Genomic DNA, 17,942 nt, shown 5'->3' with positions numbered 1-17,942 from the left:
TGGGGCACTTTTATTTATTTTTCAAAAGTGAATTTAATTGAAGGGCATATTTTTAATCAAATCTTTTCAATCGATTATCATGAGATTAATCGCTCCATCAAATTATTCATAATTTCACGATCAATCTCCTAAGGGGGCACACAATCAGGATTTTCATCATTGTCAGGTGCATCATAGAGACTTGATTTATCTTTGAAACAATGTTGTTTCAAAATTATTTCAAAGAGGGGCAAAATGTATACACATAAAATTGGCTATGAGAAATTAAATAAATATTTTATATTTATTTAATGATTATTCTTCTATTAAATAATTAATTTTAAAAGATTGATTTCTTTAATTCATTAGTATTTAATATTCTTCTATTAATTAATTGAGTTGAAACATTTAAATAATTAATTCATTACCCCCTTTCTCCTAAGCCAAATAAATATTTAATTATCATCCCTTATCATATTTGTGCACTATTCACTATCTTATAATTCCATTATTAAATAATTTCATAATTATTTAATTACCACTTTCCAACTCACCCTTCATCTCCACCTTTGCCAACTCATCCATCACGTGGCTAATTTAAATCAATAAAATCAAATAAAAATAAATCATTTATGAGCCACTTATCTCCAACTCCCATATTCATGAATAAAATGTGTACGTGCACATAATCTTTGAAACCTCCCCTTTTTTAATCCAACACTCCTATATTCTTGGAGGAGGTTTTGTCCACCTAACCCCAGTCCATCTCCACTTGTCCCCCCATCCCGAAATGTTCTCCAACCAATCCTAGATTCTCTCAGTCTTCCCCTCAGTCAAGGTGAGATGAGTGACACTTGTCTTCTCCTTCCCCCTTTCTCTCAACCTTCAACATCTTACTCATAGCCATCCAAAAAAGCAAGATTTAATCATGACCATTGATCTCTTCCACCTAAGCTTATGCACTCAAAAATCTATAAATAGAGGAGTTCTAATGCATTTTGAGCCCAATGTCCAATAGTCTAAGTTAACTAGGAGTCTTAATATTTGCATTCGTGAGTTTATTTGTCTAAGCATTTTAGAGTTTTTGAGAAAATTAGAATAAATCATTTTTCATAGCCTTTTAGCATATTATCACATAGCTTTTGCATATCATATCAAAAATCAACTATTAGTTATCTATCAGTCCATTCCACACTTGTCATCTTGGAAGCTACCAGTGCTTGTCTGAGAGCAACATCAATCTGCAACCAAGAACAATGGGGTTAGGACACAATGAGACATAATCCATGAAGTTATAATTTATTTTATTTACTTTATTTCATGTTGTTTCATTGGTTGAAGCTTGATTTCCTATAGCTTTTATTTTTCATAATGGACTAATAACAAGTTGCAGGTCAATTTTGGAGGTGAAAACTTAAGTTGACACAAGTTCAATTCACTATGCAAGATTACTTAACTCCATAATTATCTAAATCAATTCTTTTCATTCATTCTCATCCATTGATCTTCAAATTTGTGTCATGCATCCCCCCCTATTGATTGATATCAAAACAATCTATAAAATCATCTTAAATCCTCACTCAAAACAACCACAATCTTTGAGATTTTGTGTGATCGCACTACAAATATAGTGCTACACCAAATCTAAGAGCAACATGTCATCATTGCAAGAAAGCTTCAAAGGGTAATGAAGATAATCAAGGTGAATGTATGAAGGTATAGTTTATTGTTATTTCTTTGATTTCATACATTTTCTTACAAGCTCCATTGTTGAGATTAGAACATTGTGTAAATCCTTTAGATTGAAGTTGGTCTATTTAAGATTCATACAATTTAGTTTTTGGTCTTACATACATAAATCAACTATGAATGTGTTTTCACTTGCATGATTTTATGGAGCTACAACGAATGCATCAAAATCGTTCTCTTCAAATTCAAAACCTTAATTAACCTTTTTTTTTATTTTCATTTGTTGTTTACACTCTTTTTGAAAGTAACTAGATTTTCCACAATTCTAAGATATTTCTTTGGGATTTGCATGAGACATCGATCTCACCTTAAATTAGGATTTTGAATTTCCTCATTGCTTTCTATTTTCTTGGCTCTTTTTTTATCTACCATGAATATTTAAGGCTTCCTTGTTAATGATGTCCGTGTGGCACACTATAGTCTCATATAAACCATGAATAGAAAAGAATAATAAAAACAAAAGCCCAACCTTGTATTTTGATTAACTTGCAAAACCTAGAAGTTAGAAACTTAGCAACAAATACTAGATGATAAATATAAATAGAAATGAATAAAAATTAGATAAATAAAACATAGACAGTCCTCATGCATTCAAATTCTTCCATTAAACTACAAACATACAAAAGCAGGATTATATTTGGGGCTATTTGGGGACTTGCCCAGTCAAATCCCCGTTTTGGTGTTTCTACCTCCACAACAACTAGATAGATAGATAGATAGATAGATAGATAAAAATTTAAATAGACAAGATAAATAATTTGATAGATAAGGGATGTGATAAATCCTACAATGCTCAAAGACATGAGAAATATATTACTGGATAGGTTTTAGAAAGATGAGAGCTAGAAAGATTATTGTAAGAGCTTGAGAATGATGTAGCAAATTAGATACTTTTGTAGCAAGCAAGAGAGAGAAAGAGAAACCTGAGAGAACTAGAGAGATTTCTTGAGAGAACCCAAAGAGATTGCATGAATGAAAGAGAAATATTTAAAACGGAGAATAGAAGGGAAAAGAGGGTCATCGAGCTGTTTTGGAAGAATTTGAGTCATTTCCACTGACCTGGCTAGGTGATAAGTGTCAAAATGCTCATAATTGACATTTGAATGTTAAAATGTGATGGGACATTTCCACAATGCCCAAACGTCTACATGGTGCGCTAGTGTCCAGACAGATCATGCTAAAAAATGACACATTGCAAGAGGAACATGTGTTTAATGCAAAATTGCTATTGAAAGGTAGTTGCTAAAAGGATTTCATAAGCATCCTAAGAGGTAAAAGGTTGAAGCAAGGCTTGGAATGAGCCTACTCCGATGCTAGGGAAATGGACACTAAAGTGGCTACAAAAGTGTAGGTGAAATTGCAAAGGGGTATGCAATTTTTGGCTCTACAATGATTTTTCCACATTTCTCTTTTCTCAAGAAATTATAACGTCTTCCACAAAAGCTTGTTTACTATGGATTTAGTATGATATATTTCAACCAAGATTTGACAAAATTTCTTCTAAGTAAATTCTTCATGGAGATTTATCAAAATAAAATCTCTAAGACACAATATTATGAGACCCTTTTCTTTTTTATCTATAATTTCATTCTTGAGCAACTACAATTCCATCTATGAGTCTTTGAATTGTCTCATTGGCACACCATAGATCACAATTTATCAATAGTTCCTCTATTTTTATTTTTCACAGCTTGAAGTGTGCACCATTTTTTTCCAACCTCAATCCTCCTTGATGCACTTTCCATTTGTATTTCCTACATTAGTTTGCAATGAATATTTCTATACTATCTTTCACTCAAAAATATATTAGCTTACAAAACAACAACTAAAACTAAAGGTAATTAGGCTCTAGTACCATTTGTATGGAAGTTGATTATGCTACATTTGCTTCTCTATAATGGTTAGTATGTGTTTTGAATTCCTTGAAACAATAGCACACAACTTTACATCACACTAAAAAATATGTTTATTTAGCTCAAGATAAAAGGGTAATCAAATTCAATATTTGAATTTTAAATTGGAAGGGAGAAGTTTGTAGCCATGAGGTCACCCCTAAATTTGCATTTTTGTCTTGGAATGAGACAAAAATATTTAATCCAAGTGGAAAATATTTAAATGAAGGTAGGTGCATAGATAAATGTGACAAACAAGTAGATAAGACAAATATATAAGAGTGTACATAAATTGGTATAGTAGAGTTGTATGCTTATGAAAATGTGTATGTATAAATGAATGAATAAGTTGATAGAATGAATCTAACTTTACATGAAATCATGTCATTGTTCATTATTTATATATTGAAATACCTCAAAATACAAATGAAACTAAATAAAGAATTCCATAGATACTTAACTTTCACAATTACAATTATAGCAAATTATTTATTGAAACTCTTCACATTTAAAATCTTTGAATTTCTTTTAAACTATAAAAGATGCTTTATTTCTTATAAGTTCTCCTTTCCAACCATATTCAAAATTGTTAGTTAATGTATATTTATTTATATTGCCTATCTAGATTCATGATTCCTACATGGGTGCTTGATGATTAATCATAAGGTGTGGCAAGTTGCAAAATCTTACTCCCAAGTTGAGGGGCTAGATTATGGTGAGATGCCTTTTTTCTTAATTTTAAGATGTTATCCTTTAGACTCTTGATTTCAATTGTAGCAAGTTATTATTTAGAGATTTTAAAAATACATATGAGAATTACTTCCCTTCGTGGTGATTTGGAAGATGAAATCTATATAACATAGCTAGAGCACTTTGGGGTGAAAGGTAAAGAAAATTTAGAATCTAAGTTAAAGAAATCTCTGTATAACTTCAAGTAATCTTCTAAAATGCATTACAAAATATTGGATACTTTTGTGTTGAGCTTGGGATTTGAATGGTCCAAATCAAATCATTGTGTTTATTATAAATTTTTAAATGTGATCATTTCTTAATTATTGCACTTTATGTTGATGATGCATTATTTATTGGAAAGGGAAAAGAGTATTTGTGAATTAAAATCTTATCTTGCAACAAGATTTGAAGTGAAATATTTAGGTTTTATAAAAAAATATATTATTGGTATAGAGATAAAGAGATATAGAGAAATCAAAAAGCTATATCATGATGAGAGCAATTATGTGAATTAAATTTTGTAGAATTTTAACATGTAAGATTCTTGATCATTATCTATTCCTATACTTTGAGAACAAAATTACTTATTATACAATGTGCTACTTTTTTTTTTAAAGATGGAAAACATAAAAAGAACACTTATATATGATATGATTTCTAAACTAGATATTTATAAATAAATATATGTATTTTTCTATGGATTCCTTAAGACCAAATTAAAAAATGATGCAGAAGCATATTCAATCAAAAATACGAATAAATATCAAACACTGAAATGTTTCAAACAAGATTTCACTTACAAAAATATGAGCCTTGTAAATACAGGTTTTTGGAATATCCAACCGCTTACAGTTTATTATTAACTTAAAAATTCGATGATTTTGTTTTTCTGAACTCGTGAATATGACCGAAAACTGAAATGCAAACAATAATGAATAAATAAATAATCATTTATAATGTTGAAAACAAGTTCCTGGAACGGGAGCGTTATTAATGAATGAATAAATAAAATGGCGGTACAGGGAATCAGGTGGTTCTGGGAGCCTGGATTTCGTGCACAAGAAGCATTCTGGCCCTGTTGATGGTCATGAAGCAAAGGTAGACGTGCTTCTCCAGCTCATCAAGCTGCTGGTTGAAATTCGAATCGTTTCGTCTGAGCTGGCGAATGACCTCCTGAAGGGGGTGGCGGTCATCTTTCCTGTGCAACAGAAACTTGATGATACCCTTGTCATGCTCCACCTCGTCGTGCAAACGCGTCACAAGACGGCTGATGGTGTCAAAATCTCTGTTAAGAATGTAAGTTCCTTTGACTGCGGCCTCAAGCTGTGCGCGGTGCCGTGCAAGAAGCCTCGTTCTGAAAGGACAGTGAAAGGAAGAAAAAGAGCAAGAGGGAAAACTCAACACCACAGGGCAGGCGACTATGGCAATTAAAGCATGTGAGACGATCACAACTGCACAGACCACAACAGCAGCGGAAGCTGCGATCCCCCAAACAATGGCAGCTTTTTTACATCCGTTCAGTAATTTGAGCTTTCTGTGGATCTTTTTCCGCTGTATTTGGAGGCGTTTGAGCATTGAATCGTAGCAGTCGTGAATATCCTGGAAATTGTGCGCTGTTGGATCGGCGAAGGGATTTCCTCCTTTCATGAACAACTGGAGCTCTTCCATGGAAAAATTCCACTGCTCGTTCGTGAAGTCACCTGTCGAAGGTGTGCAATCCAGAACATTCTTGATGCTGCGGTAATTGATTTTGGCCTGTTCGATGTTTTTCAGAAGCGTGCCGCACAACTTCGAAGCCTCTGCGCTGTTATGGAAATAATCTGCAACTAAAATGTTTAATTCCGGCGTGAGTCCGCGTTGGAGAATCGCTTTAACGGATTCCTCGTCGGGTTCCAGAATATGCTCTGCCAGAACACCGTAACAGTGAAAGGGAGATGACGAACTCTGTTCGGCTTGTTCCTCATGTCCTTCTTTGTCGGCGGTGGCGTTCTGCACCTTGCTCCAGAACTCGGCATAAGATTGGGTCCTGAAAGCTTTGGCATATTCTTCATTCACGTTCAAACCGACTGCTTGCACAACCTGCCCTGATTGTGTTGCTGCACGACACGCCATCTCCTTTGTCAGATCTAAAAACTTAATTATCTATTATATAAAAGAAATACAGTGCTATTCAGCAAATTTGCCTTCCAAGCTACATTCAATCTTCGTGCACAGCAAGAAAATAGATTCGCATGAAAACCTGGATAATCTAAACAAGCAAGTTGGACGCAGTAAATATTCCCTATGTTAGACGCCAAAACAATACTTTGTATCAGGTATATGTTTTAAAGTTGTCACTAAATAATTAAATGAAATTTGTATCAACTATTTTATCTCTGCAACTAGTGTAAGAACACAAAGCAAATGTTTGTTTAAATTTTAAATAATTCAGATGGCAACCTCGACAATGATGCAATTTTCGAGCAAATTCGGCTGTTTTGGCTTCAGAATGGTGATCAGGACACAGATTCACTAGGTGATAAATGGATTTTAACATTGACAGAAATGTTTATGTTTAAAGCAATAAATGGAAGCAAAATCTGGGATATGTTTTGAATTTGCTGGTAAATAAGTTAATGAAATTTGTATCAACTCTTTCGTCTCTGATACTAGTTTAAGAGCGCAAAGTGAATCTTTCTTTAAATTTTAAATAATTAAGACAGCAACTTTGACAACGATGTGATTTTCGAGCAAATTCGGCGGTTTCGGCTTGAGAATGGTGATCACGACAAGGATTATTTATTAGGTGATTAATGGATTTTAACAATTGCAGGAATGTTTGTCTTTAAAGGCAAGAAATGGATGCAAAATCAGGGATATGTTTTAAATTTGCCAGTAAATAATTTAATCAATTTTGTATCAACTATTTCATCTCTGCAACTAGTTGAAGACACACAAAGCGAATCTCTCTTTAAATTTTAGATAATTAAGATAGCAACCTCGACAATGATGTAATTCTCGAGCAAATTCGGCTGTTTTGCGTTGAGAATTGTGATCAGGACACGAATTTATTAGGTGATTAATAGATTTTAACATTGACAGGAATGTTTATATTTAAAGCAAGAAATGGATGCAAAATCAGGGCCTGAAATTTAAAAATTACAAACACGCAGAAAACCTTCGAAACGTTGTATATTTCTGTGATGAGGTTAGCTATTTTTGCTCCAAATACTTCTTTAGAGGAGAGCGCAGACAAAATATCAGACGCACAGGTACATGAATTCCCAAATTTTGACATTTTCCAGAGGCTAACTTGCAATCTTTAAATTATGGAATTCTGCGACCTCCTAACTTAAGTTTTAACAGCGCAATCAAAATTGAATGAAATTTTAAAGATTTTAGCCGGAAAGCTTCCATATCAATATTTTGGAATTATCAACCTGAATTGAAAGAAAAAAAAAACTAATAAAATAGCCAATCGAATTCTCCATAATCAGACAGAAAAGGGAAATAATTCCATTGCAGTACCTTGAGACGAAGCCAGGGATCGGTCGGCCTTCCTGATGGCTTTGAGGATAAAACACATTTCTTTTCTTCACCTTCCTGATGGAAAGTCGCAGCCTGCGTAGGTTACAAGACGGTCGCTTTCTTTACAAGAACTTCGCATCGTATATTTTCGTGGCCCTTGCTCGGACAAATGAAAATGTATTTCTGGCCAGTCCGCGAATTATAACTAAACTTCCCAAACCTTAAACTTGCCCTAAATCATCCATCAATCCATCCATCCGACATTGCGTCTCGTAGCGGAGAATAAGACAGTGGCTACAATACAAAATAAATAAATCACACGTGAGGAGGAGAAGATGATCTGATGTTCTCTAACAAACCTTTTGTTCTGGGATTGATTGCTTTACGTAATCTGATGTTAAAATTCAATAGGAATATTGACCAGGAAGCTTTCGAAAATCGATCGACCGACTTTATTTACGCCTAATAATCACGTTTTACTTGCGGCAGTGCAGTTTCCTACGCCTCTGTGTCTGTTATAACTTGTGTTCTACTCGTACATGTTCCACACGATTCTTCTCGTATTTCTTTCTTCCGTGTGTTCGCCGCCACTCAATCGTGAATATGGCAGCCACGTATTCTGACAAAGAATTCGCCGACTCCTCCATTAAAATTTCTCTGCTCATCTGACTAAGACACCGCGTGTACGCGGCCTCCATTACACTAATGAATGCGCAACACGTAGACGCTAAATTCACGAACATTAAAATACGGATGGGGAAATAGACGGATGAAAGCACGTTTGTTGTTCGCCCCAACAATTTCCTTTCCAAATTACGAGAACTGCATTTTTATCTCGGAAATATTTTGAATGTTTCAGGCTTATATTTGGACTTTCAAAGAACACCTCGATTAAGATAACCATGAATACAAGGTCCAACAATACCTAAATTAGGATAACCACGAAAACAAGCTCTATGTACTTTTTACCCAATGAGTTATTAGTATAAATTTAAACGTGTCGTGCATTCAATTTAGGAAATTAAATATTAATCTTCTCAAAATGTCCATCGAGAGCAAGTTGGATAGACATGACTCTCTATAAACAGCATTTAACGTGTCTAGTGATGTACTTTTGATTGAGAGAAAGAAGAATGAATGGTGTTTAATAACTTTGATGAGATCAAGTAGTTTATAAAATTAAGAGTTGTAAAAATAGAATAGAAGAAGAAAAAAATTAATGGTAATAAGGTTAAAAATAATTTACGGGTGAGGTAGTCTAGTCATATTGATTTCTTCATTTCAATCATTTTCTTATTCAAGGTGATAATAAGTTCTTCCAACTTCTCAAGAGTCCCTTCACTAATTAAATTATACCAATAATCAATTATCAAGGTATTCGCATATTTGTCCTTGTTGTCCTTGAAGGCATCACACTCCAAAATGTATTATTTCTCTGATCAAACAATTGCCTCAAAAGTGCAAAAAATACACACCCTTTCTACTACCCCATTTCACTGCAACATTGTTGAAAAATAGATTTTAACTGAGAAATTAGAATTTGGCTCTCCATAGAATATTAGTCCCTATGTAGGCTTTGTACACTTTTTGATGATGACGAAATGTGGGATTGAACTCCTAGATATAATATTCTTTCTTTCTCTCTAACACTCTACCCAATGCAAGCTCATGAAACTTATCCATAACAAAAACTTTTATCTTTTTGTTATTCATGGGACACACATGTTGGCAATTGACACTCATTGGATTCATATGTTGTCATTGATGGCAACAAGATTCTCTAGAAGGCATTGGAGGCATACACAGACAGATACCGGCATTGGAGTAATCAGGCTCATCACCGGCACCGACACCAGCATCCAGCACTTCAGTGAAGCCACATCAGTTTAAGATCCGAAAGGTTTTATGTGTAAAATCACTTTGTAATTATAGTATAGAACCGACATTGAATATCTTTTGTATTGTAAGCCGACATAAGCATATTGTTTGTAGAGAGTATATAAGTCAGTCTATTAGGTCATTGTGATATATGACAAGGAAGTAGAATAGTGTGATGTGAAGGATATGTATGTAGCTCATTTGTATGCAAAAGTTATATCATGCAATGATCAGCAGATGGTTTATAGAGCATTCTTGGAAGAAATTAGATACTGGTAGAAGGGTTCAGGGTTTATGAACCGGTACAGAACAAAGCTTTAACTGTAACTCTTTTTGGCATTGCAGATGCATTTTGCGAGTTCATCATTACTATTTTATCTCAGCAGAAGCTTGTAGTCAGTGAGACTCTTTTGTGTTGAGCAGTGTGCTCTAGGCAGTGTGCCTTCCTGCATGTGCATGCGCTCATGCTATGTAATATCTTTCATATGGCCAGTGAATTGATATTGTGGGTCACAAATCCCACCATGGTTTTTTCTCTTTGAGGTTTTCCACGTATAAAATTCAATGTGTTATGGTGTTCATTCATGTGGCTGGATACTGCACCAAGTTGCGAAGCCACCGATGCAAAAGAGGTTGGGATAAGAGATACACCGAGAGAGGATAAGGAAACTGATAAGACACCCAGTACTATACCGACAGTTGATTCCCTAACAAAACTTTTGGCAATTGACACTTCTCAAGTTGAGAAGAAATCAATCACAAAGATGAGTCCCACAGAGCTGATGATGATGGCTACTCAAAAGCTAATGAAGGAGGGATCTGCAGACAAAGGAATAATAGATCAGTCAATAACAGTTTTGCACAGATTGATTCCTGATTGTATGATTGAAAATGAAGCAAGCCCTTCCGATAAGCTTAAGGTATTGACAGAGCACATATCTAAAAACTTTCAATCATTACAGCAGATTTCCGACCGGCAAGCACTTGAAAGATTTACTTTGGCTAAGAAAGTCGCTTTTGACCAGATTATTGAGACAGAAAAGAGGATGGTTGAAGAGAAACTTATACTTATTGAAAATTATTTGAAACAGTGTACTAACATCTACAGGGTTTGTTGTAATATAGAGATTCTTACAACGAATGTAGATAAGAGGATAAAGGAGTTACAAGAAAAGATTGCTAATATTACAAATTCTTTTGATGGACTAACTTCACTTACAACATCCATTGATGGACAAATTTTGACTTTGGAGAACCAAATTTTTTCTTTTGAAAAGGAAAGAGACAAGATCATTCGGAGAGCAAGGAGTCTCAGAGGTTTGGTGAGTCCAAGATTGGATTCACTTGGTGTACATACATAAGAAGGAATGCATGGATATGCTTGCGAAGCCCACACTGGCAGAAGTCACTGAGAAAGAAAGACTAGCACATTTATTGAGTGGACTTGTATCCATATCTGTAACACTCAAAATCGGCTGGGATACCTATATACAGTTACTAGAGAAATCTATTACCCAGAAATTTTAAAATTGGTCAGGCTTCGGTAAAGTAATCTGTAATTATTCTTTCAATTCTTTCACTGGTCTTTGGCATTGATGCCAAAGGGGGAGTATATGTATGTGAAAAATATTTATATGTATATAATCCTAGGGGGAGTATATCAGACAAAGACGAGTATATTGCAAACATAGTCAATCAGCTTAGGGGGAGCATGTTTTAGTTGAACCGACAGGGAATCCATTTTTCACATGAGTGTTTCCATCAATGTCAAAGGGGGAGATTGTTGGCGATTGACACTCATTGGATTCATATATTGTCATTGATAGAAACAAGATTCTCTAGAAGATATATACCGGCATTGGAGGCATACACAGACAGATACCGGCATTGGAGTAATCAGGGTTATCACCGACACCGACACCGACACCGACATCCAACACTTTAGTGAAGCCGACATCAGTTTGGGATCCGAAAGGTATTATGTTTAAAATCATTTTGTAATTATTGTATAGAGTCGACATTGAATATCTTTTGTATTGTAAGCCGACATAAGGCATTATTTTTGTAGAGAGTATATAAGTCAGTTTGTTAGGTCATTTTGATATATGACAGGAAGTAGAATAGTGTGATGTGAAGGATATGTATGTAGGTCATTTGTATGCAAAAGTTATATTATGCAATGATCAACAGATGGTTTGTAGAGCATTCTTGGAGGAAAGGAGATATTGGTAGAAGGGTTCAGGGTTTATGAACCGGTACAGAACAAAGCTTTAACCGTAACTCTTTTTGGCATTGCAAATGCATTTTGTGAGTTCACCATTATTGTTTTATCTTAGTAGAAGCTTGTAGTCAGTGAGACTCTTTTGTGTTGAGCAGTGTGCCTTTCTGCATGTGCAAGCCCCCATGCTATGTAATATCTTTCATATGGCTAGTGAATTGATATTGTGGGTCACAAATCCCACTGTGGTTTTTCCTCTTTGAGGTTTTTCACGTATAAAGTTTAGTGTGTTATGGTGTTCATTCATGTGGCTGGATTATTTACTTCATGTTATATGTTTCTTCATTTACCGGTTTTTATGTGTACGTTATAAAAAGTTAAAATCTCGTTTTATGGGAAGAACAATGATTCACCCCCCTCTCAGTGTTCTTGGATTCATTGTATTTCAACAATTGGTATCAGAGTTGGGTACCTTGGAGGAAGTTCAACTGCTTGAGGAAGATCCTGAAACCGGAATCATTGAACATGGCTATGGAGAAGCAACTTGAGATGGCACTTGAGGATTATGATGTTGAAAGGATGAAGAAATTAAAGCTGCAAGATGAATTGAATTCTACTAATGAATTCATTCTTGTTCTACAAGAAAGGTTATCATCAACACAAGCTAGGAGGAAGGAACTTTTGCAAAACCAGGATAATGAAGAGAAAATTTCACTTAAGGAACAATGTCAGAAACTAAGTCAAGCAAACATGCTCATGAAGAATGAAATTGAAGACCTAACTATGAGGATGCCAAAAGATATTGAGGACAGAAAGAAGAATGTGCCAGATTGGCTCATAAGAATGATCTATTGAGAACTAATTTGGTACAATCCTGGAATAATGAACAAGAGCTAGAGAGACAAATAATGACTGTGAGAGATGATCTGACTACTGCAAGTCAGTATAAAGAAAAGGGCAAGTGCAAGGTAATGAGTCACAAATTTGTGGAAGTCCACGCGTTGGAAAAAACGCTCTTATAAACGGGGGCCCGTTTATGCTTCGGGCTCCTGAGCTGAAAGGTAACGGGGGCCCGAGGCAAAAATAAACGAGCCCCCATTTTGTTTTAAAACGGGGGCCCACTTTTAAACAAAATGGAGGCCCGTTTTTAAAAACAGGGGCCTGTTTCTAAAAATGGGGGCCCGTTTTTAAAAAACGGGCCCTCGTTTTTAAATCATATTTTTCCTTTTTTTTTCACAAGACGCCCTTGTTTGAAAACGGGGGCCTGTTTTGTGGAAGTTGATTCCACAACCCGCCACTTGGCTCGGGATTAGGCCCAGGATAGGCCTGGGATGGCCACACCTAAGACATGGACTCGCAAATTCAAATCTCCATGAATGAAAGCACAAATACGATCTTCTGAAATAATTTACGTGCCTGTAATTAGAGAATTTTTATACGAAATTAAAACCCATTTCAGATTATACAGTCTAGATTCTAAATATGTAAATTTATTTAAAAATTGATTATTTTAACTATTTTTCATTTAATCTATACTAAATCGGGCCCATAAACTTGAAATATTAACTAATTTTGTTAATTTAATAACTTTTTTATTTTAATGAATTTTGAAAAAAGAATTATATGTCATCAATCTACACAAAATTATTTTCTATTTTAAAAAAAATTAAAAAATGTTAAGTTTACGTCAAATTATGTGAGTCGTACACGTCAAAATTTTGAAAACATTATTACGGTCATTAAAAAATTAATTAAAAAAAAAATATTAAAAAAAAAATACAGAAAAATATGCTCATCAATCTTCATTGAGTTACAAACAATTTCCCAAAACGGTTTGAGAAAATAATTTTAATTGTGTCAAAAAGTGTGGGTCGTACACATGCATGGTATGGTCCTGAAACAGGCATTTTTAAAACATAGTTTTTAGAACTCCATTCCAAAAGTTATTTTTTATTATGTGGGTATTAAAATAAATTACATATTTGGAAAGTAGACTCAGAGGGCTATCTTTTATATTCCTGACTTTTTCCAAGATTCAATCTCCAAGTGCTTCAAAATTTAAGCTCTAATGAGACAAAATCTGAAAATCAGGGAAAACACTTCCACCTTTTTGGCCAAAAAGTGGACTCAGCTTCTTGCACTGACCCAAAAATTTAGGATTAGTGCTGCATGACTAGATGATTTATTGAAAAGACAAAGACAGAGTGAAGATTCTAGAGGACTTGGATTTGTACAAGGTGAAAGCTTCGGTACTGCAAATGAAGATCAGACAACTGGTATGTAGAACTCATCAAACCAGAGGAAACCGGTAAGGCAATCTAATGCTTACAAATTCAATGGTAGATGCTTTATTTGTGATAAATTTGGGCATATTGCTAAACAATGTAGAAATAGAGAAAATCAAAACTACAATTCAGTTCCCGGTCATTGCACAAATTGCAAGAAATATGGTCATAAGTCATAAGATTGCAGAATGAATGTTAATGTGGAAAGTTTGGACATTTGGCTAATCAATGTAGGTCAAGGAATGACATCGGATATGTCAAAGCAATTCAAAAGAACAATGTTACATGTTATGCATGCAACAAAATAGGTCATATTGCTAAGTACTGCAGAAGCAAGACTAAATCGGTTAGCAATGACAAAATAAATGAGAAAGGAAAGCAGAAGGTAGATGAAATACAACAAGATCACACCAAGAGATGGGTTAGAAAGTATAAAGAACCAAGTGGAAATGCAACGACACCAGTAACTGCACCAGGAACTCCACCGGTAGAAGAGAGCATTCCTGCACCGACCAAAAATTCAACTAGTAACTGAGGCATATGCCTTAAGGGTTGTCAAATTCATTGCAAATCTTGCATATTCCCCGGAAGAGATCTGGAAATAGGTTTGGAGAGATGTATTAATCATTGATGGAGGTTTATCTGACATAAAACTATGAAACCGACATCCGGTAGGGCGCACTGCTAAGAATTTATGACAGTGAAGGATTATGGTTTACTCACTGATAAAAAGGGAAAATGGATTCATTTTCACTCACCCAGTACTCAAGCAAACCAGAGCGAAGCAAAGGCAAATCAAAGACGATCAAGAGCAAGCAAAGGCATTCTAAAATATTTCCAACAGTTATCTGAGAAGTAATCAAACTCTTTCAACCGACAATTGTTATCCAGGTATTTCTTTGAAATGGCATTCAGATCATCATCTGCTCCTACTTTCATTGTGAATCTCACTGTTGTTGAGGTTAAGGATAGGCTTAGACCTGTTTTCAAGGAAGTTCCCCAAATTGCAATGAAGGAAGACTCTACTGGCACATTTTTGAGGGTTCTCGATGGCGTAGTTTATGTGGAAGATGGCAGAGCTTATATTCAGTGCACCTTGGAGGATTTAGGCACTGAGGAAATCAAGGGAATGTATCAATCTGTGATACTAGGAAACTCCAAAACAATCAAGCTGGAATATCAAATCATTGAAGACGTAGGGTTAACCGGAATCCTGTATATACCGGAATTCAAGGATGAAATGATTAGATAGGTTCTGAGCAGGGTCCATAATGAATTCATTTGGCTGGACCGGCCTCACATGATCACCAAAGAAGCAATTTAGGTGGTCACCGACTTACCCAAAGTTGGATAGGATCTAGGGAAGAAGATCTCCAACACTGAGGTTGAAAAGCTCACCGACGCAACCCATGATGGAAGGTCGATGAGGGTCAACACCATCAAAGATACAGATGTGAAATTTGCTAGCATGATCATCAACTACAAGGTAACACAATCAAGTTGGTTGAACTATGTTGCCAATTCCTATATCCATGTTGCATATCAAATGATGAAGAATAATGGAAAGTATGATTTGTGTGAATGGTTAAGAAGTGAACTAATGTTAAATCTTGGCAAAATCAAAGGGGTTAAGAAAGGAACTTTCTGGTTTGGCAATCTTATTATCTTCTTGATGTTATATTTCATGAATGAGCTACCGGGTTTGGGAAAGAAACATTGGGCTCATGACATACTGGTAGGCATGAAGATTAAAGATGCAATCACTGGTCTTGGTAGCAACAGGGATGAGAAGTTATGCGGATTCTTTAAAACTTTTCAAGAGAACATGAGACTGAGGGCGAGAATCTCCAAACACATTGTGGAGAAATACTCCACTGATATTTGCTTCATGGTAAAAATAGATGAGACACTCATGGAAGTGGTGGAACCTAGAACAATATGGGTCACTGAATTGGGATATGAAGTTGATGGCATCATCTTGGAACTATATGCTAAAATCTTGATTGATGCTCCTTTGGATGATAAGGCTGAACACTTTCATACTGCGAAGAAGTCTCTTGAAGTTAAAATTGGTTTCCACAAGAAAATGAGGGAAAAGAAAATAGACAAAATTTACAGACTAAACAGACATAGACAACATTTGTACAGTCTAAGCAAGGTAAACTAGGTAATGTACATGATACTAATAATATTGTGGATAATACTCCACCAACAGTAACAGATAGTGCACCAAGTGGAAAAGCCACTAGCGCAAAAGAGGTTGAGATAAAAGATACACCGGGAGAGGATAAGGAAAAGGAGACTGATAAGACACTCAATACCATACCGACAGTTGATTCCCTAGAAAAACTTTTGGCAATTGACACCTCTCAAGTTGAGAAGAAATCAATCATGGAGATGAGTCCCACAGAGCTAATGATGATGGCTACTCAAAAGCTAATGAAGGAGGGATCTGCAGACAAAGGAATAATAGATCAATCAATAACAGTTTTGCACAGATTGATTCCTAATTGTGTGATTGAAAATGAAGTAAGCCCTTCTAGCAAGCTTAAGATATTGACAGAGCACATATCTAAAAACTTTCAATCATTACAATAGATTTCCGACCGGCAAGCACTTGAAAGGTTTACTTTGGCTAAGAAAGCCGCTTTTGACCAGATTATTGAGACAGAAAAGAGGAAGGTTGAAGAGAAACTTATACTTATTCAAAATTCTTTGAAACAGTGTACTAACATCTATAGAGTCTGTTGTAATATAGAGATTCTTACAGCAAATGTAGATAAGAGGAAAAAGGAGTTACAAGAAAAGATTGCTAATATTGCAAATTCGTTTGATGGACTAACTTCACTTACAACATCCATTGATGGACAAATTTTGACTTTGGAGAACCAATTTTTTTATTTTGAAAAGGAAAGAGACAAGATCATTCGGAGAGCAAGGAGTCTCAGAGGTTTGGTGAGTCCAAGATTGGATTCACTTGGTGTACGTACATAAGAAGGAATGCATGGATATGCTTGCGAAGCCCACACCGATAGAAATCACTGAGAAAGAAAGGCTAGCACATTTACTGAGTGGACTTGTATCCAAATCTGTAACACTCAAAACCGGTTGGGATACCAATATACAGTTACTAGAGAAAGATTACCCGAAAATCTTGAAATTGGTCAATCTCGGGTAAAGTAATCTGTAATTATTCTTTCAATTATTTTACTGGTCTTTGGCATTGAAGCCAAAGGGGGAGTATATGTATGTGAAAAATATGTATATGTATATAATCCTAGGGGGAGTATATCAAACAGAGAAGAGTATATTGCAAACATAGTAAATCAGCTCAGGGGGAGCATATTTCAGTTGAACCAACAGGGAATCCATTTTTCACATGAGTGTTGCCATCAATGCCAAAGGGGGAGATTGTTGGCAATTGACACTCATTGGATTCATATGTTTCCATTGATAGCAACAAGATTCTCTAGAAGATATATACCGGCATTGGAGGCATACACAGACATATACCAGCATTGGAGTAATCAAGGTCATCACCAACACCAACACCAGCATCTAGCACTTTAGTGAAGCCAACATCAGTTTGGGATCCGAAAGTTTTTATGTGTAAAATCATTTTGTAATTATTGTATAGAGCTGACATTGAATATATTTTGTATTGTAAGCCAACATAAGGCATATTGTTTGTAGAGGGTATAT

The 17,942-nt window shown here is 35.3% G+C and overlaps 1 protein-coding gene across 1 annotated transcript; it reads right to left on the bottom strand.

The window, feature by feature from the left end:
- Window positions 1-5,159: 5,159 nt before the first annotated feature.
- LOC131035862 (UPF0496 protein At3g49070) lies at window positions 5,160-8,291 on the bottom strand. Its single transcript, XM_057967608.2, has 2 exons — window positions 7,860-8,291; window positions 5,160-6,448 (listed from the first exon to the last, which is right to left on the bottom strand). Exons 1-2 carry the CDS (start codon window positions 7,915-7,917, stop codon window positions 5,379-5,381), a joined length of 1,128 nt encoding a protein of 375 aa, XP_057823591.1. The 5' UTR covers window positions 7,918-8,291; the 3' UTR covers window positions 5,160-5,378.
- Between the last annotated feature and the right edge of the window lie 9,651 nt (window positions 8,292-17,942).

The sequence above is a fragment of the Cryptomeria japonica genome, chromosome 8 (assembly GCF_030272615.1).
Source record: "Cryptomeria japonica chromosome 8, Sugi_1.0, whole genome shotgun sequence".
NCBI classification, from domain to species: Eukaryota; Viridiplantae; Streptophyta; class Pinopsida; order Cupressales; family Cupressaceae; genus Cryptomeria; species Cryptomeria japonica.
The sequence above is the reverse complement of the archived record's forward strand: the minus strand, read 5'-3'. Positions and strand labels throughout refer to the sequence as shown.

Excerpts from the sequence above, each read along its gene's own strand:
- LOC131035862 (XM_057967608.2), bottom strand. The coding sequence starts at position 7,917 with ATGTGTTTTATCCTCAAAGCCATCAGGAAGGCCGACCGATCCCTGGCT. Across the intron at positions 6,449-7,859 it reads ATCCCTGGCTTCGTCTCAAG|CAACACAATCAGGGCAGGTT; the intron begins GTACTGCAATGG and ends CGTGTCGTGCAG.